At 41.9% G+C, this 27,684-nt stretch overlaps 2 protein-coding genes across 5 annotated transcripts; one reads left to right on the top strand and one right to left on the bottom strand.

Annotated features, from left to right (window-relative positions):
* On the top strand, positions 1 to 19,180 carry hpcal1 (hippocalcin-like 1). 3 transcript variants are annotated; one of them, XM_074616230.1, is made up of 5 exons: positions 92 to 374; positions 4,486 to 4,573; positions 10,154 to 10,651; positions 12,325 to 12,430; positions 18,465 to 19,180. In XM_074616230.1, exons 3-5 carry the CDS (start codon positions 10,274 to 10,276, stop codon positions 18,560 to 18,562), a joined length of 582 nt encoding a protein of 193 aa, XP_074472331.1. In that variant the 5' UTR covers positions 92 to 374; positions 4,486 to 4,573; positions 10,154 to 10,273; the 3' UTR covers positions 18,563 to 19,180. The 3 variants fall into 3 exon arrangements, with proteins under 3 accessions (XP_074472332.1, XP_074472331.1, XP_074472330.1); XM_074616231.1 differs by lacking the exon at positions 4,486 to 4,573 and having other exon boundaries at positions 1 to 142; XM_074616229.1 differs by lacking the exon at positions 4,486 to 4,573.
* pdia6 (protein disulfide isomerase family A, member 6) lies at positions 19,088 to 27,684 on the bottom strand. Of its 2 annotated transcripts, none has more exons than XM_074616227.1 (13): positions 27,527 to 27,684; positions 27,093 to 27,237; positions 25,329 to 25,386; positions 24,568 to 24,694; positions 24,255 to 24,361; positions 24,012 to 24,148; positions 23,426 to 23,540; positions 22,092 to 22,232; positions 21,602 to 21,686; positions 21,038 to 21,110; positions 20,795 to 20,953; positions 20,610 to 20,706; positions 19,088 to 19,841 (listed from the first exon to the last, which is right to left on the bottom strand). In XM_074616227.1, exons 1-13 carry the CDS (start codon positions 27,543 to 27,545, stop codon positions 19,773 to 19,775), a joined length of 1,332 nt encoding a protein of 443 aa, XP_074472328.1. In that variant the 5' UTR covers positions 27,546 to 27,684; the 3' UTR covers positions 19,088 to 19,772. The 2 variants fall into 2 exon arrangements, with proteins under 2 accessions (XP_074472328.1, XP_074472329.1); XM_074616228.1 differs by having other exon boundaries at positions 24,012 to 24,145.

Below are 27,684 nucleotides of genomic sequence, written 5' to 3'. Positions count from 1 at the left end.
CCACATGAAGTATATTTTTAATCGCATTCAAAAAAGAAAACCCCTTTAGTTGTAAAATGGAGCAAGTAGGATGAAAACCGAGCTCTGTGCCACATCTTCCACTAGATGATAAAACCAACAAACATGCACCGTGAAACTGGAGGTAGGAACGACTAGAATAAGAAGCTAGATTAAAGAAAACAACAACATTTAGGCTATTAAGGTCAAACTTCATCTCTTGTTGTTTCCTTTGAGAGTATAGGACTGTTGTTAAAACTCACCCTGAGCATCTTAAATTGGAGTTTATTATCAGTAAGGAGGAGGAGGTGTTAAGGATAGACTGCTGTAACTTTGGTTAGTGGGCTTTTCAACCTCATAAACAACTCCTAAAATAGGTAAGTACACATGACTTTTATTAAACAAATACTGGTTAAAACTATACTATAATGTCCCATCTGCTCCAGTGCTTATAGTCTTAGTAATGTATACTGGGTCTGCTGTGTTGTGGGCTACACCCACATAGATGAGCCTACATCTCACCTACACTTCACAATAAAACTGATTTAAAGTTTTATCCAGCTGTTGGCACACTCAAAAATACATTTTTAATATTTTAAAAAATATAAAAAAATGTATTTTGTTTGCAAGTAGCTTTGAAACACACTGTAAACAAATACTGAATTGTTATTCATGTATATATTAATTTGAAGACAAAGTAGGGCTTGGCAATGTGTTTGAAATTATTATTACAATATTTATTTAAGGGCTTTTTCCTATATATCTGTCTGCTCCAGTGCTTATAGTGTCGTAGTATATACTGGGTCTGCTGTGGCAATTTCCCCCAACACAGAGGAGGGAGTTGTGGGCTACTACACCCATAGACCAGCCTACATCTCACCTACACTTCACAATTCTATTTTATTTTATTTATTTGCACATATATAAAACTGCACAAAATCCAGTCAATGAAAAAAAAACAATAACAAAAAAGGAAGAAAGATCTAAACTAACATAATTTTAAAAAAATACAACAAAAGTTAAACAAAGATGCGTCAAGCTCCTTTTGGGAATATCCATCTCTTAAAACTTTGTGTCTTGCCATAATTATGCTTGCCACACCACTAATTTCAGCTACTATTCCACACGAGTGTTGCTGTTTTTATTTTACTGACACTTTTTAATAACGAGACCAAAGCCAGCATGTGAAGAGTGTATCCAAAATTAAATAAGCCCACTCACCAGTCGAAAAACATTCTTACAACCTCGCTGCTAAAATAAAAAATAAACATAATGATTTTTGCAGTAGTGAACTTTTGAGCAATGGATATGATGCAGAAATCATTGTGGAGCACCTACACTTCAGAATTTTATTTTATTTTTTATTTTATTTATTTATTTGCAAATTAAAAACTGCACAAAATCCAGTAAATGAAAAAAAAAACAAGAAATGTGTCCCCCCCAACTCCAGGAGGAGAAAAAAAAAAACAATAACAAAAAGGAAAAAAGATCTAAACTCACATAATTAAAAAAAATACAACGAAAGTTAAACAACAACAAGAAGTAGACACAAAATGTGCAGAAATACCCTAACCAAACAGTGGAAAACAATCCAATAAAAACAATGAAACACATACAAAAAAAACAGTACAGAATAAAATAAAATATATCTAATATCTTCCTTTTAAAATGTTCTAAGGATAACGAGCTCTTGATAACGTGTATTTTTGGTGTTCCATATTTGTACAGCACGATATCTGAGGGAGTACTGGCCATGTTTTGTTTTGTAAAAAGGCAGGTGAAGATGATTAACCTGTCTAGTATTATGTGAATGAATTTGAGAATTAGATTTAAAGAAGTTGCTAAACGACGAGAATCAAACTGATTTAAAGTTTTATCCGGCTGTAGGCACACTCAAAAATAAATATTTTTTTTTGTTTGCAAGTAGCTTTGAAACACACTGTAAACAAATTACAATTATTCATGTATATATTAAAGTTGAAGACAAAGTAGGGCTTAGCAATGTGTTTGCAATTATTATCACAATATTTATTTAAGGGCATTTTCCTATATCATATCCAGGGAATGAGATTAGCACCTGCCAAATAACAGGGGAAATGTTGGCTGTGGCAGGTAAAAAGTTCAGGCCACCTGCCACGATGGCAGATTCCTTATATTAAAGGGACTGTTTGTAACTTTCAGAAGTCCTTGTTAACAGCGACACCTGTTTGGACTCGCACTTGTGCTCGCTCTAAATAGACATGAACAAGGATCGCTCAAAACAGTGAGGCGACACACGTCAGCTAAAACCACAATATCACTCTATATTTCACCTGCTTGGCAGTAATGTTAGCTGACCAGACGAAGGTCTCTCCATGAATCAATGCTGATCCTAGTGTTTGCCCTTCCTGCCTCAGACTCCCGACCGCGGTCGGAGGGAACAGGGAAGACACCGGAGTTTTGGTCGGAGACGATAACGTTTCTCTCTGCGGAGCCCCGTCACTTCACAAGACATGGGAACCTCTGTTGGTCTGGAGGAGCTGCAGCAGTTATTTCTGCACAAACGTCCACTGTACATTCACTAGATATTCTCAGAGCTACGAAGTCTTCTGCAGTGTGGAGTGTGCGCGCATGCCCCTGAAGTGGAGCGAGCGAGAACGAGCGCGGTGTGTGAGTGAAAGCCAAGCAGGCAGGCAGAGGAGCAGAGGAGCAGAGTACAGCAGAGACTCCGGTCCTGGAGACCAAAGCTACAGTCTCCCCCGCGTCCTCCGACCGCGGCCAACACTGTTTAATAGACGGGCTTCACTAGATATAACTTTGAGGTTTTGGTGCTTCAGTGTAGTTTGTGTTGGAGTCTTGTCTGACCAGCGTAGCCACACGCGAGCGTGCATGGGACACCGACCTGCAATGATTTATACGTGTAAGAAGTTGCAAACAGTCCCTTTAAATAGGGCTTGGCAATGTGTTTGTAATTATTATCACAATATTTTTAAGGGCTTTTTCATATATCATATCACAATATGGCAAATGTACGTAAAATAAATAAATACAACTATACAGAGCAGTGATCTGTGGTCCACTGTTGGAGCAAACTTTCAGATCTGTAAAACACACACTTCAATAACTTATTAATATGATAATTAACTAATAGTGTAGCTGTGTGTGTGATGATTCTTTTTTGTTAATATATTTGTCTTGTGATGTGTATATGTAATTTATTCTCAGGTCTCTCTTTCTCACAAAAGAGATGTTGATCTCAATGAGATTTAACTAACTCATTTTTGTAATTTTTTAATCACAGCTTGCTTGAAAAAAATATTTGGAAAACAGATATTTGTAGAACTGTGATATGATAAATTCTTATAATCATTATATGATTTAGGTCTGACCCTTCGCCATAGTAATCGACCTCCAAATCAGTATTTGAATGCTTCTTTTTTTGTATATATTAGTATCTAATAATAAAGTCTAAATCCCCAAATAGCCCATGAAATAATCCCACAACATTTTTCATTATTCATATTCAACATTAATTATTATTAGATATTCTCAGACGGATATCGCGGCACTGTCCCAGACACTGAAACAGGGGAGATGGAGACAGACAGACAGAAGAACAAGTCTGCCTGCTGCGCCGCGCTGCTCTGCGCCGCGCTGCTCTGCGCCGCAAAGCTTCGAATACCTTCGAATATTTCTCACCAAACTTCGGTGCCCAAAAAATGGTATTCAGAAGATCCCTAATATGATTCTGCTGAAAGTGTATAAATGATAATATTGAGTTATTGCCCAGCCGTTAGAAAATATAAATATATGGTGTAATGACGCAGTATTGATGAACAAAGATGTGTCAAGCTCCTTTTAGGGAATATCCATCTCTTAAATCTTTGTGTCTTGCCATAATTATGCTTGCCACAACGCTAATTTCAGCTACTATTCCACACTATTGTTGCTGTTAACACTTTTTAATAACAAAACCAAAGCCAGCATGTGAAGAGTGTATCCAAAATTAAATAAGCCCACTCACCAGTCAAAATGCATTCTTACAACATTGCTGCTAAAATAAAAATAAACATAATGATTTTTGCAGTAGTGAACTTTTGAGCAATGAATACGATGCAGAAATCATTGTGAAGGACCTTAAACAGATGAAGAAAAATGGTGTATTAGATGAAACTGTTTTTGTAACCAACAGCAAACCTTTGAAATTTGAAATGCAAACCCACAAAATATGTTCTTGTTTCTCTTGAGTCTGGATAGATATCTCCTGCCCTGTGTTTGGCCCAGATTGATAGTTACACCGCCTCCCTCTCATAAGCCTCAGCACTACTATCCTGTTGCCTTGACTACTGGTGTGTCAGGGGACTTCATCCTGATCCGCCGCATGATTTTCTCCGACTCTAGTTCAGAGAGACTGCCGCGAAGCAGCGCTGAAAGCGAGAATAACTTGATAGCTAATTTTCTCTTTTTCTTCCTCTCACACTGGACTAACTCCTCACCCACCTGATGCAGTCTTAGTTACCAGTAGTACACAGAACTTCAGGCCGCAGTGCTGCGCGGCTCATCCAAGGCCCAGCAGGCTTCACTCATCACTAAAATGGTAACTCTGCTTTCTTTCTGTGCACCGAGCCATATCATCGTTTGTTTGATGATACAAACACAACACAGACATCAGACGATTAATGTCTGTTTAAGGCTAACGCTTATTTTTTATTATGGATTAATCTATTAATCGTTTAGTCTATCAAATGCCAGAGAATACTGAAACATGTCCATCAATAACAATTTCCCAGGGTACAAGGTGACGTCTTCAAAAGTCTTGTTTTGTCTGACCAACAGTCCAAACCCCAGATAGGTATGTAGATAAGATAAGATAAGATAAGATTAGATAGATAGACAGACAGGTAGGTAGATAGATAGATGTACTTTGATTATTGAAATATGATATTTTTGGTCATAGTAGCCTGAGTTAGAAGTAGGGCTACACAATTTTAAAAAAAATATCTAATTGCGATTATTTTTGACTGAAATTGCAATAGCGATATGATTTGCGATATTACAGGGAATGATCATTTTTACATTGTTACTCTCATTTTCATTGAAAAACATTAAAATGATTATGGTGTGATTCTTGCAGGGATCTGCACCAAACAAAGATGTTTTCTTTTAGTCTGTATAATATGATGTGTGTAGGCCAGGACATCTCTGCAGCATGTCAATATTTTATTTAAAATGGTAGTTTGACACACATTTCACCTTTAACAAATATTGCGATTTCCTCCTCGTCCTGCAATTTGAAAATTGCAGTATAACATATTGTGATTTTGATAAAATTTTAATCAATTGTGCAGCCCTATTTAGAAGCTGGAACCAGAGGGGAGCTTTCTCCTTTTAAAAATGACTTAGAAAATGATTTATCAAAAATAGTTACCAACTAATTCTATCCATTGACTATATCTTTTCATTCTTAACGTTCGGATGTAAACATTGACACCGGTTGATTTTGTTTTGTATACTCCACCACCTGATGTACTGTCAGAAGCATAATGACCTCCATCAGCTATGTGTCATGCGTTATGGATCGATAGACTATGCGTCTAAGCACATGCCCTTCATCTCTCCTGTCCTTACCGTCTTTGGGATTTCTTTGCTGATACAAGAAGTAATGAGCATCTGGGAAAAGAAATGGAGGCTTTCTTTGTTGTGACAAGCCATTATCCAGGAAATAAAGTGGGCCTAACGTAATAACAAACAAGCAGTGAAAATAGCCTGGTCAGAGAGGTTTACAAGATCTCCTCTGTAGCCTTGGGGAGGGGGATAGCCTGTGTGTGAACCAGTCTCATTAGGCCGGGAACCCACTGGAAAAAGTGGACCACACAGAGCAGGAATGGCTATGGGGGTTGGGGACAAGAAGAGAGACTGTTGCTGTGTAATTGAGGGGAATTGCAAACATTGAATCCGGAATGGCAATCTGTTGTGTATCAAACGACGCTCGCAGACAGACAGCGTTCGGCGTTTCAGAAACTTATTCTGCATCTCCAGGCAAGTTGAGGCAGTGAGAGCGTGAGTCTCTCTGCAAAGGAGGTCATGTAGATGTCAGAGCAATATCTAGCAGTTATTTCTGACCACATTTCTAAAACATTTTCCACTGCACCAAGTAGATACTTTAAAAAAAGCGACTTGCCCAGTTCCCAGCTGTGAAAACAGCTAAAACATCCTGTGACGTCTCAAGTTCAGGCCTGTATGCATTGCTTACATTTTATAAGCGCCAATGGAACAACAATACAGCTAATTGTCCGTCGTATTGAGGCAAGCAACAGTCCCTGCTGCAGACATTGTCCTACTTTCTCCTCTTTTTTTATTCTAAGAAGTAAGTAGTAAAAGAATATGAAATAAGCCTCACAGTTGCAACCCATATTTTATTTGTGGGAACATAGTTTAACTTTAATGAGCATTTCAGAGGCCAGGAGAATCCGTAAAAAAATGTTTTGCGAGTGTGTTTATTTTAACTAACATTCTTTTGACAAGAGTACACACAAATTACAGCTATCTCCTCTTGGAAGCAAAGTCTTAATTTAGCAGCAGACGTTCTTGAGACATCATGGCAGCACTTTTCAGTCTCCGAGCCTGGAATCTTCTGGGTTTCATGTGGTTTTTGAGGGAATAAATAGCAACGCCCATATTTGTGTCTGCTCCTGCTCAGGCTGCTCTCCGACTGAGCTGTCCTGGAAAAGTCCATGTGACCCAGAGCTGAGGAGATGCTGCTGCTTCCTCATCCTGTTGTGTGTTAGAGGGGAGGGACGACAGTCCCGTCTGCAGGGCGGTGTGTAATTTATACCATAGCCCTGTTAAAACACAGTCAGCAGACATATATTCTCAAAATGAGCATCACTTCTATTCTAGTTGGTCATTTCTGCACAGCAGCATACACAAGGCACCACAAAATCCTATGATATGATAATGTGTAGTTACTATTTCAAAATGCAATAGAAGGCGTTTGCTCTGTTTTACGACAATATCATTTATATCACTTTTCCCTTAGTACCTCCAGGATGTCAAAGTTTTTCACTTATCAAGTGAAATATTTCAATTTCTATTCGATTGAGTAGAATTTTGTACAGACTTTTTTTTGCGAATATTCTAGCATTTAGCTTAAAGGGACTGTTTGTAAGATTCAGAAATGCTGCTTAACAGCAACACCTGTGGCCTTGAAATCAACGAAAGTCAGCGTCGAGCTCGCGCTTGCTCGCTCTACATAGACATGAACGAGCATCGCTCAAAACAGTGAGGCGACACACGTCAGCTAAAACCATAATATCACTCTATATTTCAGCTGCTTGGCAGTAATGTTAGCTGACCAGACGAAGGTCTCTCCATGAATCAATGCTGATCCTCGTGTTGGCTTTTCCTGCTCAGCGCAGGCTTCAGCAGCGGGGCTCCTCAACGAGTTACGTTATCGCCTCCCGACCGCACCCGGCAGCCGAAGAAACCGGCACACGGTCGGTAACGAGACGATAACGTAACTCGTTGAGGAGGCCCGTCACTTCACAAGACACGGGAAACCTCTGTTGGTCTGGAGGAGCTGCAGCATTTATTTCTGCACAAACGTCCACTCTACATTCACTAGATATTCTCAGAGCTAAACTAACTCTTCTGCAGTGTTTAGTGAGCGCGCGTTCACGTCTAGAGGTGGAGCGAGACAGCGAGGACGCGCGCGCCGTCTGAGTGAAGGAGAGCAGGCAGCGGAGACAAGGCTCCGGCCACACGCGAGCGCGCATATGTGAACGCGCATGTGTGCCGACCCGCTACATTTATACGCTTAAAAAGTTACAAACAGTCCCTTTAAAGCACCACCGTGCCTAAGTACACTCTTAAAGTCTCTTAAATTTAAGACTCTTAAATCTTAAAACACTTCCAACAAAAAATGAAACAATCTGTAATTAAATATTATTGCATTGGCATTTTCAAAATCGTATCCACCACACTGGCTGAAAACATGTTTAGCATCATTCATTCCAACTTTATGGAACCTTTTATTGCTGTGCCCTTTGCAGGATTGCTGATTAGGGCTGAACGATTTTGCAGAAATATCTAATTGTGATTATTTAGACTGATATTGCAATTGAGATATGATTTGCGATATTAGAGGGAATGATAATATTTACTACCTATGAGAACCACCTTTGCAAAGGTGCACCATATTTTTCTCGGGGGCTTAAAGAGACGGGCGTTAAAACAGAGGATTTCAGACAAAGTATAAGAAAAATAATGTGTTTTTGAACATGTAAACATGTTATAGTAGAAACCCAAAATGCAAGTATGAACCTGAAAATTAATATGATATGTCCCCTTTAAGTCTGTAGAATATGATGTGTAGGACAGGACATCTCTGCAGCACGACAATATTTCATTTAAAATCATATTTTGACACACCTTTAACAAATATTCTGCCTCTGCCATTGCTGATTTTAAAATGTAATGTCCTAGAATAAGAAAACTGGAGTAAGAGATACTGTATTAGTGTGTCGTGCATCTGGTTTCATTGATCTCTTTTCCATCCCTAAGCCCGAGTGACATTGTTAAAAGTTGACGTCACTGGCTGTTTCTCAAACCTGCCTGCCTCTCATGTTACTCTGTGACTTTTATTCATAAAATTGCAGGAAATTACACCCGTGTTACAATTATGAGAAATGAGGGCGTGTAGAAAAGACCTCATCCAAACTCACGCTGCTCTCATTTGTTCTACGCCAGATAAAATCGTTCTGGCGCCAATAACACGGGAGCAAAAGGGATTTCAATCATTGGAAGAGAGCGTACATGGGGATAATACATCTCTCTATCTCCAGTAAATTCATTAGGCCTATACGTAACAGAGGAGTGGAGGTGTTATTCAGAAGGATTATTATGTAATTGAACCGCTGGTATTAGCTAGAAATAGTTTTTCTTTCTATGTGTCATACTTTTTTCCATTCTTTCTTCCTCCCTGCCCTCGCACATCTCTTTTTTTCTGTCCCTCCCACACACACTTTACCAGATTCGTGTTGTAAAAGATTTGCTCAGGTTTTTGGCAAATTTCTTCTTTTGATTTCCAAAAAAAAAAAAAAAGCTGGCACGTGTTTTTAATTGTTACTCTTTTAAATTATTATTTTTTTTACATTCTGACCATGTTGAAATTTTCTTTGGGTCTCTTTCTTTCATACAGTCGCTGCTCTCAAACCTCTTATGAAATACACATTTTAGATGGTTGATACCGAAAATGAGAATAAGCAGATGGATTTTATTTCCTCATGTAAATTGACAATACATCTGTGGTTTTATACCGCCTTTCCCCTGCTGACAAAACATACGAAACAGATACGTTCTCCTCTTATTTGAGAAAAAAATATGCAAGTGTCGTAACCTTTCTGCTTACCAATACACCCATGTTTGCCTCAGCTTCATCGCTGGGTTGCATGCACAGAGTGTCCCATCTAATACTTATTATGCTGTTATGGTTTATCCCGGATGTGTTGTTTTTATGCATCCTCATATCCTCAATCATGAATACCCCTGAATACATGAATAAACAGATATAAAGCAGAACATAACCATGGAAACCGAATTTAGACAAACCACGGAGGTGAATAGGCCCAGGTGGTCGAATGCTTCAGCGTCCTTGTTTGCGTTGGTATGTTTTTAATCCATCATTTGTGTTTCTCTCTTTAATCACTGTATGAACTCCAACTGCTTAATAATCAATTAGAATATTCATTTTCACATAAAGGTGAAGTTGTTGATGTGAATGTCTGGCCTTCTCGGTAACAACAGTCAGTATCAGCCTGACCTTTTAGAAAGTGGCTTTATTGAGAATTACAATGCCCCAGGACACTCCCTCCACCATGCAGTTAAGGGTCAATAAATTATCACCAGGCCAGAGGATTAATAGTGTATGCACAGAGCCACGGCCACGCCTCCTCCACACATAGACACACATATTGTAACCTCATGACATCTGATTTTATCTCCTGTGTATGGCCTCAACTGTCCAGATTTATCCCTCATCTTTGCTTGCCTGAGAAGTTATCACCAGCACATGTTTTTATGATAAAACACTGCTGCAAGCCGAGAGGAATTATTGAACCAATGAATCATTTATGATATTCACACAAGGATATTAATGAGCATTGTTGGTCTCCTGCAGGAGCAGAGGAAGCCGAGCAGACGGCGACGTGGAGAGTGAAAGCACAGGGCGAGCGGAGAAGTGAAAGGAGAAGGTAAACACCAGCCCCCCAGCTATCTGCCCGCCTGAGAGTGCTGCGTCATGGGGAAACAGAACAGCAAGCTGCGGCCCGAGGTCCTGAACGACCTGAGAGAAAACACAGAGTTCACCGACCACGAGCTCCAGGAGTGGTACCGCGGCTTCCTCAAGGACTGTCCCACCGGCCACCTGACCGTCGAGGAGTTCAAGAAGATCTACGCCAACTTTTTCCCCTACGGAGACGCCTCAAAGTTTGCTGAGCACGTCTTCCGCACGTTTGACACCAACGGCGACGCCACAATCGACTTCAGGGAGTTCATCATCGCCCTGAGCGTGACGTCTCGCGGCGGGTTGGAGCAGAAGCTGCGCTGGGCCTTCAGCATGTACGATCTGGACGGGAATGGGTACATCAGCCGGGCAGAGATGCTGGAGATAGTTCAGGTGAGGACACACTGTAGGAATGGATATATCAGATATATCAGAATGGATATAGTTTTGGTCAGGATCACACTTATTCTGCATCCCTTGAGATATAAATGTGACCTGGGGAGGTTCTAGCAGCGCATCAGTCTTTCATACAGACCTTAAAAGGTAGCTTATATTATACAATAATTAGTGTACATTTAAAACTTTATTCTAGTTTTGCTTCATCAGAATTTTACATCTGATGGAGTAAAAATCTGGAACCCAGAAAAGAAAGATAAAATGAATATATCTAATTAGATTAGCACATTTTAAGCAAAATTTCCATAACGAAATAGTAAATGTAATTTATTCATAACTAAAGACAAAACTAAATTATTTAAGGCTACAACTAACGATTATTTTCATTGTCAATTAATCTGTCGATTACTTTCTAGATTAATCGATTAGTTGTTTGGTCTATAAAATGTCAGATGAAAAATATAGATCAGTGTTTCCCAATGTCCCCATGATGTCCTCAAATGTCTTGTTTTGTCCACAACTCAAAGACATTCAGTTAACTGTCATAGAGGAGTAAAGAAACCAGAAAATATTCACATTTAAGAAGCTGGAATCAGATCATTTTGACTTTTTTTTTTTCTTAAAAAAATGACTCAAACTCAAAACCAATTAATCCATTATCAAATAATTGGTGATTAATTTAATAGTTGACATCTCATCGATTAATCAGCTCTTAAATGATTACTTGTTCTACAGATTATAATTCCAAATAGGGCTGCAACTAACGATTACTCTCATCTATGAATCTGACGTTTATTGTCTATAGATTAACTGATTAATTGTGTGATCTATAAAATGTCAGAAAATTGCGAAAAAGGCCGTCACAATTTCCTTAATCCCAAAGTGACGTCTTTTAAGTGTCTTGTTTTGGCCAACAAACCTAAAGATATTCAGTTTACTATGAAATAAGACCAAAAAAAAGCAGCAAATCCTCACATCTCAGCAGCTGGACTTGAGGACTGTATGATACTCTTGTTTGATAAATTGCTGAAACAATATCAATTATCAAAATAGTTATAGTTGATTAAACCACTAATGGTTTCAGCCCTTTAGCTTTCTGTCTGTGGCTGTTTTTCGGCTCAGTATTCTGAATTCATACAATATTTTCCCCTCACATCATTGATGCAGGCTGCCCTTTCTGTCTTTTGCTTATCACCGTGGCTATATTTACTCTTCCAATATGGTGAGCTGAGCAGCCTGCAGGGCCATATCAATATTGGCTCACTCCGTTGTGTTTGTGGATACAAATGAATGTGAAAGAAAAAAAAAACACGCAAAAGCATCAGTGCTTTTGTTATTAGTGAATGCTTTCTATTTTTCAGCAAAACCTCTTTCTCTCACCGCAGACCTTTATCTGAGATGTGTGTAGTTGTGGAAAATAGACACATCTAGAAACGAGTTCAGAGTGCCTTACTGAGAGTGTAACAGCAGGATGAGCTTCATTTGCCAGAGCACCATCACTACAAGGTAGCAACAGAAAACAGGTCAAAGCATTCAAACAAAAGATGTGACAAATGTGCCAGGTGGGAACAGTTATTTTGTTTTTATCTTTGCTCCCTAAAAAGCTTCACGCAGACGACCAACAAAATGAATATGCGCACAGCAGCAATCGTTCTCGCTCTCCTTTGTAGGCAATTTACAAGATGGTATCATCGGTGATGAAGATGCCTGAGGACGAATCGACACCAGAGAAAAGGACAGACAAGATCTTCAGACAGATGGACATTGACAATGATGGTAAGACTCGTGTTTTATTTTTACGTGCTTATGTTTTTCCTGGTACATTTAGGCACAGCCGGTGTTATGTTGAAGTATGTTCCCCCGTCCCCGTTGAATAATGTTTCCCAACTGTTAAAATGACAGCGCCCCCCTCGGTATTTAGGGTTAGGGATAAGGGATGGTTCAGGTTTAGGTAGGGGGAAACACATATCGACGGTAAACGCTATTCGTCACAACTAGGGATGTCACGATACCAAATCTAGTAGTCGATACCAATACTAGTGAATTTCCACGATTCTCGATACCAAAACAAAACAACAACAATAAATCCCATGTAATTCAACATGCACTCTTTTATTAAAAACATTTGAACAAAAACACAGGCATGTATCCTTTAAGTAATAAATAAAAAGAACTGACCCATTTTGTTCATTTTGGCGTATCAGCGGCACGCTATCAATCGATAGTCAGACGACGGACACTACATACTGACCGTGAACGCATCTGGTCCGTCAGCTCAGAGTAGTAGGAGCAGGAGGCAGAGGATTTGTTGTCGAAGTGAAAAGCAAACGCACCTATTTGGCAATATTTCACGTTTAATCTCAACGCTATAAGGGAACCATAACATTAATGAGGTAATCGCCGTCACAGCCGGTGTGCACGGAGCAGCGGCGCCAGGTAGACCCCCAAAGCGGAGCCCTGCAGCAAAAGCTCTACCGGAGAGGCTAGACACACCGCCACCCGACAGTAAAGATCACAGTCAACGCTCTGCACATATTGACCGTAATCTTTCTTGTAAAATGTCCGGTGTAATCGGTAACACCGGTGTTGTCACAAGTTTATTAACCGGCGGGAACATTTTTCTCACTGTCACATCCCTACCAATGACCATTACAGGCATTGTTTGGTACCGTCGGTACTGTAGAAAAAGAGTACCATCCATCCATCCATCTTCAACCGCTTATCCGGGATCGGGTCGCGGGGGCAACAGCTCCAGCAGGGGACCCCAAACTTCCCTTTCCCGGGCCACATTAACCAGCTCTGACTGGGGGATCCCGAGGCGTTCCCAGGCCAGAGTAGAGATATAATCTCTCCATCTAGTCCTGGGTCTTCCCCGTGGTCTCCTCCCAGCTGGTCGTGCCTGGAACACCTCCCAAGGGAGGCGCCCAGGAGGCATCCTTGCTAGATGCCCGAACCACCTCAACTGGCTCCTTTCGACGCAAAGGAGCAAGGACTCTACTCCGAGTCCCTCACGGATGACTGAGCTTCTTACCCTATCTCTAAGGGAGACGCCAGCCACCCTCCTGAGGAAACCCATTTCGGCCGCTTGCACCCGCGACCTCGTTCTTTCGGTCATGACCCAACCCTCATGACCATAGGTGAGAGTAGGAACGAAGATTGAACGGTAGATCGAGAGCTTTGCCTTCCGGCTCAGCTCTCTTTTCGTCACAACGGTGCGGTAAAGCGAATGCAATACCGCCCCTGCTGCTCCGATTCTCCGACCAATCTCACGTTCCATCGTCCCCTCACTCGCGAACAAGACCCCGAGATACTTAAACTCCTTCACTTGGGGTAAGGACTCATTCCCTACCCGGAGTAGGCAAACCACCGGTTTCCTGCTGAGAACCATGGCCTCAGATTTAGAGGTGCTGATTCTCATCCCGACTGCGTCACACTCGGCTGCGAACCGATCCAGTGAGTGCTGGAGGTCGCAGACCGATGATGCCAACAGGACCACATCATCTGCAAAAAGCAGCGATGAGATCCTCAGCACACCGATCTGCAAACCCTCCTCCACCCGACTACGCCTCGATATCCTGTCCATGAATATCACGAACAGGATTGGTGACAAAGCGCAGCCCTGGCGGAGGCCAACCCCCACCGGAAACGAGTCCGACTTATTGCCGAGGATCCGAACACAGCTCTCGCTTTGGGCGTACAGGGATTGGATGGCCCTGAGAAGTGCCCCCCTCACCCCATACTCCCGCAGCACCCCCCACAGTATCTCCCGGGGGACCCGGTCATATGCCTTCTCCAAGTCCACAAAACACATGTAGACTGGATGGGCATACTCCCAGGCCCCCTCCAGGATCCTTGCGAGAGTGAAAAGCTGGTCCGTTGTTCCACGGCCAGGACGGAATCCGCATTGTTCCTCTTCGATCTGAGGTTCGACTATCGGCCGAACCCTCCTTTCCAGCACCTTGGAGTAGACTTTACCAGGGAGGCTGAGCAGTGTGATACCCCTGTAATTGGCACACACTCTCTGGTCCCCCTTTTTGAAAAGGGGAACCACCACCCCGGTCTGCCACTCCTTAGGCACTGTCACCGACTTCCACGCGGTGTTGAAGAGACGTGTCATCCAAGACAGCCCCTCCCCACCCAGAGCCTTCAGCATTTCTGGGCGGATCTCATCAACCCCCGGGGCTTTGCCACTGTGGAGTTGTTTGACTACCTCAGTGACTTCCACCAGGGTAATTGATGATGGTCCCCCATCAGCTTCCAGCTCTGCCTCTACCATAGAGGGCGTATTGGTCGGATTCAGAAGTTCCTCAAAGTGCTCCTTCCACCGCCCGATTACCTCCTCAGTTGAGGTCAACAGTGTCCCATCCTTACTGTACACAGCTTGGATGGTTCCCCGTTTCCCCCTCCTAAGGTGCCGGATGGTTTTCCAGAAGCACTTTGGTGCCGACCGAAAGTCCTTCTCCATGGCTGCTCCGAACTCCTCCCACACCCGCTGCTTTGCCTCCGTCACGGCAGTGGCTGCTGCTCTTCGGGCCCGTCGGTACCCTGCAACTGCCTCCGGAGACCTCCGAGATAACATATCCCGGAAGGCCTCCTTCTTCAGTCGGACGGCTTCCCTGACCACCGGTGTCCACCACGGTGTTCGAGGATTGCCGCCCCTTGAGGCACCTAAGACCTTAAAACCACAGCTCACCGCCGCAGCTTCAGCAATGGAAGCTTTGAACATCGTCCACTCGGGTTCAATGCCCCCAACCTCCACAGGGATGCCAGAAAAGCTCCGCCGGAGGTGTGAGTTGAAGATCTCTCGGACAGGGGCCTCCTCCAGACGTTCCCAGTTCACCCTCACTACGCGTTTGGGCTTACCAGGTCTGTCCAGAGTCTTCCCCCACCCTCTGACCCAACTCACCACCAGATGGTGATCAGTTGACAGCTCCGCCCCTCTCTTCACCCGAGTGTCCAAAACATGCGGCCTCAGATCAGATGATACGATTACAAAATCGATCATCAACCTTCGGCCTAGGGTGCTCTGGTACCACGTACACTTATGAGCATCCTTATGTTCGAACATGGTGTTCGTTATGGACAATCCATGACTAGCACAGAAGTCCAACAACAAACGACCACTCGGGTTTAGATCAGGGAGGCCGTTCCTCCCAATCACGCCACTCCAGGTGTCTCCATCGTTGCCCACGTGCGCGTTGAAGTCTCCCAGGAGAACTATGGAGTCCCCTACTGGAGCCCCATACAGGACTCCATTCAGGGTCTCCAAGAAGGCCGAATACTCCGAACTGCTGTTTGGTGCATACGCACAAACAACAGTCAGAGTTTTCCCCCCCATAACCCGAAGGCGTAGGGAGGCGACCCTCTCGTCCACCGGGGTAAACTCCAACGTAGCGGCACTCAGCCGGGGATTTGTGAGTATCCCCACACCCGCCCGGCGCCTCACACCATGGGCAACTCCAGAGAAGAATAGAGTCCAACCCCTATCCAAGAGTACGGTTCCAGAACCGAGGCTGTGCGTAGAGGTAAGCCCTACCAGATCCAACTGGTAGCGCTCCACCTCCCGCACAAGCTCCGGCTCCTTCCCCCACAGAGAGGTGACGTTCCACGTCCCCAGAGCCAGCCTCTGCCGCCCGGGTCCAGTCCGTCGAGGTCCCTGGCCTTCACTGCCACCCGTGTGGCAGCGCACCCGACCCAAGCGGTTCTTCCTGCAGGTGGTGAGCCCACAGGATGGAGAGGAGGGGGGTGCCACGTTCCTTTTTCGGGGTATCCCCGGCCGGGCTCCGTGGCAAGCCCGGCCACCAGACGCTCGTTGACGGGCCCTCCGTCTGGGCCTGGCTCCAGACGTGGGCCCCGGGCTTCCTCCGGGCCGGGTAACTCCTCCTCTGCCTCGTGTCGTCATTGGGTTTTTTGTGAACCATTCTTAGTCCGGCCCCTCACCTAAGACCAATTTGCCATGGGAGACCCTACCAGGAGCACGAGGCTCCAGACAACACAGCCCTCAGGGTCATAGGGACACACAAACCTCTCCACCACGTTAAGGTGATGGTTCCCGGAGAGAAAAAGAGTACCGTTACTTTTTTAAAATTTTGGCATCGTCTTGGTACCGAAGTATCGGTTCTCGTGACATCCCTAATCACAACACCGGCTCCGCAGCAGGAGAAATTAGCTTTCTTGGTCAATATAGCACCCACTAAGGGAATTTATTTCTTCAGTGGACTACCTTTACCATCAACACTGATTGGACATCCACATAAAAAATTGGGCGAATTTTCCCTTTAAAGTAAAAAGCGTTACCAAATATAGACATATCATGAAAGGTTAGTTATTTCTTAGTCCTTGACATTAAACAGTTACCACCACAGAGCAGTTTGGAGAGTAACAGGAAATAGGATGTCGTATAACAACATGACATAACATGAACATGACTCACTAGATCATTAACAGCCTTTTGCATCTCTTCCTGCTGAGCCACCTCGACGTCAGTGGTTTGACATTTAGCGTGAAAAGGTGATGCTACAGCCATGTGATGTGTAGGCCTACTTGAGCATTTCCCAAGTCTTTCTGTTCGGACTGTTCTCGACATCTCAGTAAGATATTCAGAGCGTTTCATATGACAGTGGGCAGCTCAGTTTGTTTTGAAGCAGACGGTTCAGAAAGTCTGGAGGTCAAACTGTGTGTTTTTAGTTTTATAACATCATGTGGCACCACAGACCAGGCCTACGGCTACAGCTGCTCATAACCCTCCTTTCTAATGCAATTTATACACATGCTGTGTGATTGAAAGTGGTAACTATTTTAAACAAATGATGGTGTACTGTTGCATTTGTGGTAGATTAGTAAAAACCTAAATAAATGTTCTCATTGCCATGTTTTATTTTTGCAATGCTTACTATTGGTTGGTAAGACACACTGGGTGAAAATCTTAAGTAAAATTTCAAATATTCAAATAGTGCAAGGATGCATTCTGTTAGAGATGGCTAAATAGTATCAGTGTAATTACTGTAACATGTCATTACTCAAGTGCAGCTCCTTTGGTTTTAATAGCTATTAAAACATTTCATAATTTTAAATACTTCTGCAGGGTTTTCACATATAAAACAAAATAATCAAATAATTCCACATTTGAATGTTGCTGCTAAAGAGTGCAGTATGTAGTTGTCCCACGTTTAGACAAGCATCCCAGAAACCCACATAACAGAAATTTTTACAAATAATTTGATTTTAATATTATAATTGTTATTATAATATAATTATTCATGTTTTATTTTGTTGAATTCTTTTTAATATTTTCTTTAATATTTATAAGGTATCCAGTACCAATTAACAATAATGATTTAAAAAAAAAATTCTAAATGAATTACTTAGAAATTACTCACTAAATGTACTATTATTTTCATAATCTTACAACAATGCACTGTGTTGGAAATAGTAATATTGATACATAAAACATAATAAAAAAATTGTAGTGTTATTCATTCCTACTTTCTGTCCAATCATTGCTGCTTTCTTGCACTTTCTTTTATTACATGAAAGCAGCACAACTGCTGGTTGATTTGTCTCGACAGCTATGAATGACTCAATCATTCAGTCATGAAATGTTAATGCAAGTCCAGGGTAATTTATTTAACTTTGCCTGCACTGTGTTATCTGGGGCAGCAGTGATTATTATGTCAGCTCAAAAGGAAACATCAGAAGCGTTTTCTGTTTTCTGATTTCAGAGTGTGCCTGCTGCTGCATGATTCACCGCTCCGTCACATGCTCAACTGCTGGTGACTGTGAATCTGTTTTTGGTCTCTCTGCTTCACAGGTAGATTGTCTTTGGAGGAGTTCATTAAAGGTGCCAAGAGCGACCCGTCCATTGTCAGACTGCTGCAGTCGGATCAGGGAGCCTCTCGTCAGTTCTGAGGACAGAGACAATAACAGACACACGCTCTCTCTCTAAAAACACAATCACAAACCCGCATCCATCGCTCGGTCATCATCACAACCCTTTCATTTTAAGAAGCACTCCTCGTCTTATTGTTTACATTAATGGATACTTCTCTTTTGTCAATGTGGCTCCTTCTCTGTGGACTATGACATGCTTTCAGTTGAGGTATTTTGTGTATAATATGCTTTTTTCCAAAGCTCTCTTGCCTTGAAACCGTTTTTACCTGTTCTCCATAAGTGAAGTGCCATATCATATATTTATACTGACTGGATTATATGCTCGCAAGTATTATGAATCCCATTATGTTACACGAAGAGGAAACTAATTACATCACTTCTTATAATTTGATTCAAGTGGCTTATTGTTGTTCAGGATATCAACTCTAGCTTTGACATGTTGCTCTTCTGAACAACTTCTATATGCCTTTTGGTATTGCATGCGCTCGTTGATATGAGTTTTTTCTGATATTGTAACAGTTTACGTGAATAAGGAAGCCGTGATTGTTTTTATTCCTTTTTATTTTTGTAACAAAATTTTTTTTTTTGTTTTCACACAATTGAAATAAAGTCGTGTAAGAAAAATCTACACAAGAAGTCCCACAGTATCCCCCTTGTCCTGGACAGACATGAAGCAAACCCCACCAAGATTCTCACTTTACTGGTTTTAAAAAGAGAAACAAAAAAAAAATATATAGAGTCACATTTAAGTTGGACATTGATGTGTTATTTCTGACAAGTCAAAATGTTAAAATAGGTGCTTGAGGGTGGCTGAAAGAGGAGAACAATGTTTGAAAAAGGACGTGACTGAAAGCCGCATTCAGAACCTCCTCCCTCGCCGTCGCAGCTGGTGGCGGCCGTATAAATATGCAGCTTCTAATGTTCAGCAGGTATGTGAGGCAGAGTTCACTCCAGGGACACCACACACGCCCCCTTCCCTCCCTCCCTCCCTACCTCCCCCTATCCCTCCCTCCTTCCTTCCCTCCCTCCGTCCCTCCGTCCCTGTGTGACTGACAAAGATGATGTGAGAAACTGCAGGTGTCTCTCATGTGTCTTTTCTGGAATATTTCAGTAACTGGGCGACTGGGCCTCCCATTCGTCCACAGGAGAAGGGAGGTTGGTCGCGCAGGACCAGACCAGACCAGATCCAGCCGAGCCGGTCTGGATCGGATCCCGCCCCTGTTTGGGCTCATAACTCATCTTTATCCAAGTCATCCAGGTCTACGTCACTGAGGTCGTAGTCCTCCTCCACAGGAAGCTGCATGTTGACAAGGAGTATAAAATAAAAGAGAAACTGTTAGTAAAGAACGGAGATGACAACTTTTACTCTAAATCATTTATAGATTACAGAAAAAAGAGATAATTCTGCACTCTCCTTAAATTGAGACAAATAATTATAGACGGACTTTTCACTCTGTGAGACAAGGAACATCTGGATTTATTTTGGGAGCACTCAAACTGCCATATTACATAACAGTGTTTCTTAATATATTCTTCTGTGTGTGTGATTGCAGAACAGAGGCAGCAAGAAAGAGGTAGAGGTTTATTGTATTAAACCAGGCAGACGCATTAAACCCCATTTTAACCCCAAATTGGTTTCCCCCTAACTCATTTTACAATCTGGCCAAATGTCTGCCAGATGTGTCATCGTTGCATGTTCAGTTTGAGGGTCAAGATGCCTGATTAATTGCCCGAACGATCAACTATCAGTTGGATTTCTGGCATGTCAGATATTTTGGAACGGACAGACTATATAGTCTGAATCTTCCCAGCCATCTGCAGATCCATATTTAGCTTTTTGCTTTCAGTTCATTGAACAATTTTACAAAATGCTGACTTTTTCTTTTTGTCAACATTGTTGAGGATTAGGTCGTCTTGTTTGAACGAACATAAGTGGAGTTCTCAAGACCCGGTTGAGTGATCCGTAGAACACGAGTTGGGTTTTGCCCGTGCAGAAAGGTATTATCATCTGTACATATAGAAGTAACATGTCTGACCATGAGACCACCGTGATGCTCTCACTCACCTGTCCGTCTTTGCCATCCCAGGCTTCAACAGCGTGAATCTTGGGCATGGTCCCACTTCCCAACGTGGAAGTTGATCCACGTCCCACAGAAAGCTCCCTGAGGAGAAGATAAAACCACGTGAGCGCCATCGTTCACTCTGAAGCGTGTTTTTACTTTGATTCCTATAATGGTGAGAAAGCCCTACCTGAGGAACTCGTGAATGCCGTTCTCGCTGAAGGAGCCCCTGAGCAGAGCAAATTTCATCTTGCGTGCGTTGATGGCGGCCATGGCGGGGTAGCCAAATCCGCCGATACCCAGAGCGGCCTCCAGCTCCATCTGAGCTCCAGCTTCAATCCACAGCCAGCTGACAGAGGGAGACAGCAGGCTGTTAGTCACAGGCGTAATTAGTCATTTATACAATAATCAGTGAGTGGCCTCTCATCCTTACCCCCACATCTTCTTCTTGTACTTCTCAGCCATCTTCATCATCACCTCCAAGTAGCCGTTTCTACCTGCTGCGCCTGTTGAGATGCGAGGAGTGGATGGTGAGTGATTCGAGAAATAAAAGGATCTTTTAATGCGGCAATCTTTTCTGGTTTTCAGCCGTTCTGCTGCTTTTGATTAGCTATTGAATAATACAGTATATCAATTCAAATAGTTTGAGGTTCTCAAAACTTCCAGTGAACTGTAATCATGTTAAAAAATATCAGATAGGGCTGGGCAATATATCAATATTATATCGATATTGTGATATTGCCTTAGATTTTGGATTGGTCATATTGTCTTTTCCTGGTTTTAAAGGCTGCATTAACTAACCAGACTGTTCTATTATTTGCCTTTACTCATTATATCCACATTACTGATCATTATTTATCAAAATTCTCATAAATATTTGGTCAGCCCTACAATATCGTCGTAAAATCAATAGAGGTATTTGGTAAAAAATGAAAAATAGGGATATTTCTGAACTGTTGAACATGTTGAGAGTCAGAGGTGTGTCGGTGTGTCTCACCTGTGTCCAGGATGTGTGGCAGCACACCAATTACACACAACTGACTGTCCTCACAGGTCTTCTTCAAGATGCCTTCATTGAGGATCTGAGAGACAAACATTTACATTACACACACGTTTAATGTTTTAATGTGAATTCACATAATACATAGACAAATATTGTTAAGGCTCAACAACGTCTAACTGTGATCCATGAGATTTTGTTTTCCCCTTTTGGGTCTAATTTTGGTAACAAGTGTGTTTGTTGTGCAGCTCTTCAGAGAGCAGATTCTGTGTTGAAGTAGTCTGAATTTGTCTCGTCTGTCAGGGTCGCCGTCACTGCTCATGCTACAGTGTTAGTAAACTGATTACAAGTTGAATCACTATTGTGTTCAGCACCACAGTAGCAAAATATATAAAAGGCGATAATGTTGTGGTTTATGGCTTTATGATTACACAACTATAAACTTCCATCTATGAATGTATGATGCAAATACAGAAAGTGTACCGACCTCCGCCAGCTCAGGAGGAGCAGAGTTGTCAGAGAACAGATCCAGAGCCTTCTCGATGATGTCGCCACGGGTGCGGCCTCCTTGGTAGTCTTCGGGCTCCTCGCCTTTGCGGAAAATCTTGATGGTGGGAAATCCACGGATCTACACACACACACACACACAACAACACACATATTGTTCCAGTTCTGCAAACAGTTGCATTACATTCAGTTGCATATTGATATTTAAATCAGGGATTCTGTATAACATCTTTTAATTATTCTATATAATAAGATAATACGTCTGAGTGACATTCAGCAGCAAGACAACTGTTAAATTGTTAGTTGATGTTGCAATGCGTGCTTTAAATGAGATGTTATCAGTAGCTGTAGCAGCGTGTCATGGAGCAAGAAATACACATTAGAAGAAACGAGATAAATTCAGATTTTCCATTTTGACTTTGAAGTTAGATTTCCTCAGGCCTGGTTTAAATGGTTTTTAATTAGTATGCTCTGACTTACTCCATACCAGGCTTATTATAGTAAACTAAAATGAAAATAAGCAGGGAAAAATATTTTCATTAAAACTAAAACTAAATCAAAATTAAATCCATTAAACTTACACTTTATTTCAAATTAAATAAAAATGAACATAAATTAATTTCAGTTTTAATTTTTTTAGTGTATAATAAATATATCACTACTGAAAAATGGAGTTGGCATGAATTTCCGCCATTTCCGAGACATTATACCTGGCCCTAACAAAAACAAACTAAATACATAAAAACTAAACCTTTCTGAAAAACTGAAACTAAACTAAAACTACCAAATGCACTCTGAAAACTGAAACTAAACTGAAATTGAAAAGTTAAAACGAAATAAAATATAAACTAATTCAAAACTATTATAACCTAAACATAGTTTCATAGCTTTGTTTGGACAGTAACAGACCTATTCTACTAAAAGGCTGCAGAGACTTTCATTTAATGTGCAATACCAGTCAGATGAGCATGTCAGCATAACCCAGACTTTAAATATTTGAGACTTGTAATTCCAAATTGTACAAGCAGGCATGTTCACAAGGTCAAAGCTACATTATGCAAAGCAGATCTAACTTTTTGTTTATCCGCTTAGTGAATCGTCATGTTCCCCGACTAATTTGGCTATTTAAATTTAGTTAAACTTGGTAAGAGGTGCAATAGACAAGCACAGCAGCTGTGGCCAAATTCCCTACAGTATACTCTATTGTGCAGTGAACAGTGGCGATTCTCACTTTCGTTTTGCGTTTACTAGTACAGCACTTTGTATCAGAACTGTGCACCGATGCACCGCATTAACTTATCGATTCTCACTCACCCCGTAGCGGCCGGACACAGCCTGGTGCACGGTAGCGTCCATAGCTCCGAGGCGAACTTTGCCCTTCGTCTGCTCCTTGACCGCTGAGGCTGCAGCTGCCCACTCGGGCTCCAGGCTGTAGACGACAACACAAGAAAGCGATGGTTAAAATAAACACACTACGATAGACTTAATGAACTAATTCCACAGAAGATAATTCAAAATACATAATTAGATGTGTGATTTTTTTCAACCCAAAACAAATCTGTTTCTGAAATACTGATTGAAATGTAGAAAATGTTTTAAACTGGATTCACATGGTTGAGGAAAATAAACAGCTCAGATCTCACTAAACAGTTTTAATAAGGATTACTGTGAATAATAGAGTGTTTTCAGTCTGGTGTGTGGATTATCCAGATTTACTGGGACATTACATCCAGAAAGAAACACTGTTGTTTACTTTCAAACAACACTTTCCAGTGCTTTGAGCACCACAAACAACATTCAAACAACCTCTGTTGTATTGGAGACGGATACCTCGCCTCTCTTGTTCTAGTGGGAGGGGGAGGAGGGGGTTTGGATGGACTGTGTCAGGTACCAAACTCACCTTTTGCAGTGTCCACACCAGGGGGCGAAGAACTCCACCAGCCACACCGCATCACCCTCCAGCACCATCTTGTCAAAGTTGTCATCAGTGAGCTCGACCACATCCTCCTTACTGCCGCCGCCGCCGCCACCACTCTGCTGGAAGGCAGGTGATTGTCACTTAATGTTCACTCAAGTGTGATCTTTCCAATTTCAAATAACTGCAACAAAACAAACTACTGCACGGGTTCCCTGATGGATCTACCTGTTTGCTGTAGCCGGAGCCGCCAGACTTGCCGCTCAGCCTGTCTTTCACCAGACTGCGCAAAGCGGTCATGGCTCCGTCCACGATGGCTTGGCTATTGCGCCCACCTGAAGGGAGAAGGGGATACGGAGGTTAGTCATCCAAAAACGTAATATAGAACCTGAAAGTTTTCGTCACAATAACTGTAACAGTCAGAAAGTATATTTTCAGAACAGCTATTCAGCTCGATGAGGTCAATGTAGAGGAAGATTTCAAATTCACAAAGCTGCGTATTCAGCAAACAGAAGCCATTTGTTTGGTGCGGTCGCTGTACCTTGGTAATCCTCTGGCTTGTTCTTATTGGCTCCGAAGACCTTGATGGTGGGGAAACCTCTGACGCTAAACTGGCCACCCAGTGACTTGTGCTCGTCTGCATCTACGGCACCGATCTTGACGATACCCTGAAGGATTTCAGAAAAAAAAAAAAAGTTGGAGTGTGCAGTCTCAACTTTTTAATTAGCCTGTTATTCATTTTCTTCACGCAACATTTGTGTGCAACAATTACTTATGCATGCAGGGTTTGCCCACACACACAATATTGTTTAGATAACTAATATTAGAGGTGATAACTATGTGCAGAAAAGCACATTCCATGAAATAAACAATGAATAGTATTAACTTTGTTCCAGATCAAAACAAGACTCACTAATGTTTGACTACAGTCCCATTTCTGCCCACGGCTCACGCCTCTGTTTGCTGTTATTCTCGCCTCCGAGTTACAAACTTCTGAAACACTTGTAGGTGGAACAAAGCTGTGAGCTTCGTAATCGTGACATAGCTTCAGTGTTTTGTCTTTATTTGTTTTGTTTTTTCCCTGAGTGAAATGAACAATGAATGCCTCTAGTGTACCTGCTGTTTCTTATGATTGCAAATACCCAGTGAAAGCACATCATCATAATCTGATTGTCATATTAACAATCGTAGTATTCACTACAAATAATCTGGTGTTTGATTTTTGTCTTCATTGCCCTGATAGGACTATTAAATGTCAGTCTGCAGCTCAACTGGCAAGATGACCAGAGGCGTGTCGTTTACCTTGAGGGCACTGGCTGCCTTCTTCCAATCAGCCGTTAGACTTTGACAGTGGCCACACCTGTGGTGACGAAGAAGAGGAAGGTGAATAAAAGATTTAATTGGCGGGGAGTAACAAAAGATGTAAGTGATTAATTGCTAGTAATCTAGTTATACAATAAGACACACTTCGGGAGTTAGAAATCTGTGCAAATGAGAAATAATATTAGACAAACGGTAATCTAGTCCACAAACATTTTAATTTATCATCAGAAGATAGTCCAAACTCCAAATATTTACACATCCTGTGAATATTTAACACCTTTCATTTACTGTCTTTAGGCTTAGACTGAGTCATGTCCATCTCTTGGCTACTTGTTCACTAAGGAATTGACATTGCTCCTGGTATATAAAGCCCTTACTGGTCTGGCCTCTGAATATAATCTCTATCTGACATGCTTCAAGTAGGGCTGACCCGAATGCTTCGAAAAGCTTCGACCGTTGCCATGGTATTTGACCTCTAGATCAGTATTTGAATGCTTCGTTTTTAATTTTTTTAAGTATATAATAATGTATAAATCCCCAAAAAGCCCATGAAACAAGGAATAGTCCCACAACGTTATTCATTATTCAACATTTTTAGTTATTCTCAGATGGATATCGCTGTTTGTTGTGTGTAGAAGTGTGTGTGTGTACAGCAGTGTGGCACCAGCGCTGTTGCGGAAACTGAAAGAGAAAACATATCAGCCTGCCGCTCCGCGAAGCTTCGAAGCCCAAAAGATGGCATTCAGGACAGCCCTAGCTTCAAGTTAACTGACCTGGCAGATTCCTCAGCTTTCTCTAAAAACAGACCTTTTTCACAGCAGACATATTTTGACACTTCATAGTAGGCTGGTGAAATTGAGATAATTAACGTTGGCACAGTTCCCTGCAAGCTATGAAAGTGAGCCATCATTTACACACGAGCACCTCCCTTAAGTGGAATGTATGTAGTCATCATTAATGTCATTAAATACACCTGTGCTTTTCCTGCTATGACAAGTTCAACGTGTCTGCTGAGATAAAGGCCTGTTCAATCAAAATCTGGTCACTTTAGTAGAAGAAACTCATTTCATTTTCTGTTTAACTAGCTATTTGTTGTGTTAAGTGTGTGTCTATATGTAAAATTGTTTTTTATCCTGCACTTTGAATTACTTTTACATGTGATTGCGCTCTACAAAAGTGGTAGGAGAAACTACCAGCTTTGCATGCAAGTCACCAGTCTTCCTTTTCAGATCTCAGATCATAAAGGTTGATGTTTCTGTGAGGAGTATTTACATATCCAAATAAAATGACTTGCTCCCGCACACACTTTTCTCTGCTTTATTAGTCAACGTTTCGTCAACAAGGACCTTCTGACCTCCTGATTAAGGTCCTTTTTTTTTTAGCTTTTTGTCCTTGTTGACCAAAACGTTGACTAATAAAGTCATTTTTTTACTTTAGTCAACGTTTCGCTCAACAAAAGACCTTCATCAGACTAATAAAGCAGAGAAAAGTGTGTGCGAGAGCAAGTACTTTCTTTTTAAAAGTACATATTGGAGGGGATCTACTGCCAGCACCACAAACAATTTTGAGAATGTGCATGTTTTCCTCCTAGAGGAGCATTTTACAAAACACATGACTCCCACATGTGAGCTGCTTTGTTATGGAAACTGTACACCTGTAGTCACTACTTGGGTTGATCTGAGGACACTTGTTGCACACTGAATGAATAATGTTCCACCAAAACAAAGTGTATGTGGGACTCACCAGGGAGCATAAAACTCAATCAGCCACAGACTGTCACTCTGGATCACCTCCTTGTTGAAGTTGGATGGAGTGAGCACCACAACATCATCACTAGCTGAGTAAAAGGCTTGGACAACAGGCAGCAGCAGGGAGCAGCCCAGCACTCCTGAAGAAGAAAAACACAAAAGGTTTACTCTCAACATGCATCAAATGTATGCTCTAAAAAGCAGCTAAAGTAAGCAGTGAAATGACATCATAAGAATATGTAAATACAGCTTACAAGCAAGTGAAAGTGAGGTTTATTAATGCATTGATTCAATAGAGGCCTGGCACCTTAACTGAGCTATCCAAGCTAACTACAGTAGTAAGGCTGTGTAAATACACCTAATACTAACACATGCACACAAAATTTATGTTTTTATAAATGTAGAAAAGCTGTAGCTTTTGTCACTCACCAAGTAAAAGCGATCCCATGGTGTTAGATGCTCTGTGATCGGTCTCCTTCTGTGTTTTAGCAACACACACTCTGCACAGACTGCTGCTGCAGGAAGAAGTAGATAGGAACGAGCTCACCGTGGCCCGCGCTGATTGGTCCACGAGGCGGTGACGCTCC

Source organism: Sebastes fasciatus, chromosome 18, assembly GCF_043250625.1.
Source record: "Sebastes fasciatus isolate fSebFas1 chromosome 18, fSebFas1.pri, whole genome shotgun sequence".
NCBI classification, from domain to species: domain Eukaryota; kingdom Metazoa; phylum Chordata; class Actinopteri; order Perciformes; family Sebastidae; genus Sebastes; species Sebastes fasciatus.
This window is presented reverse-complemented; position numbering and strand designations above follow the sequence as displayed.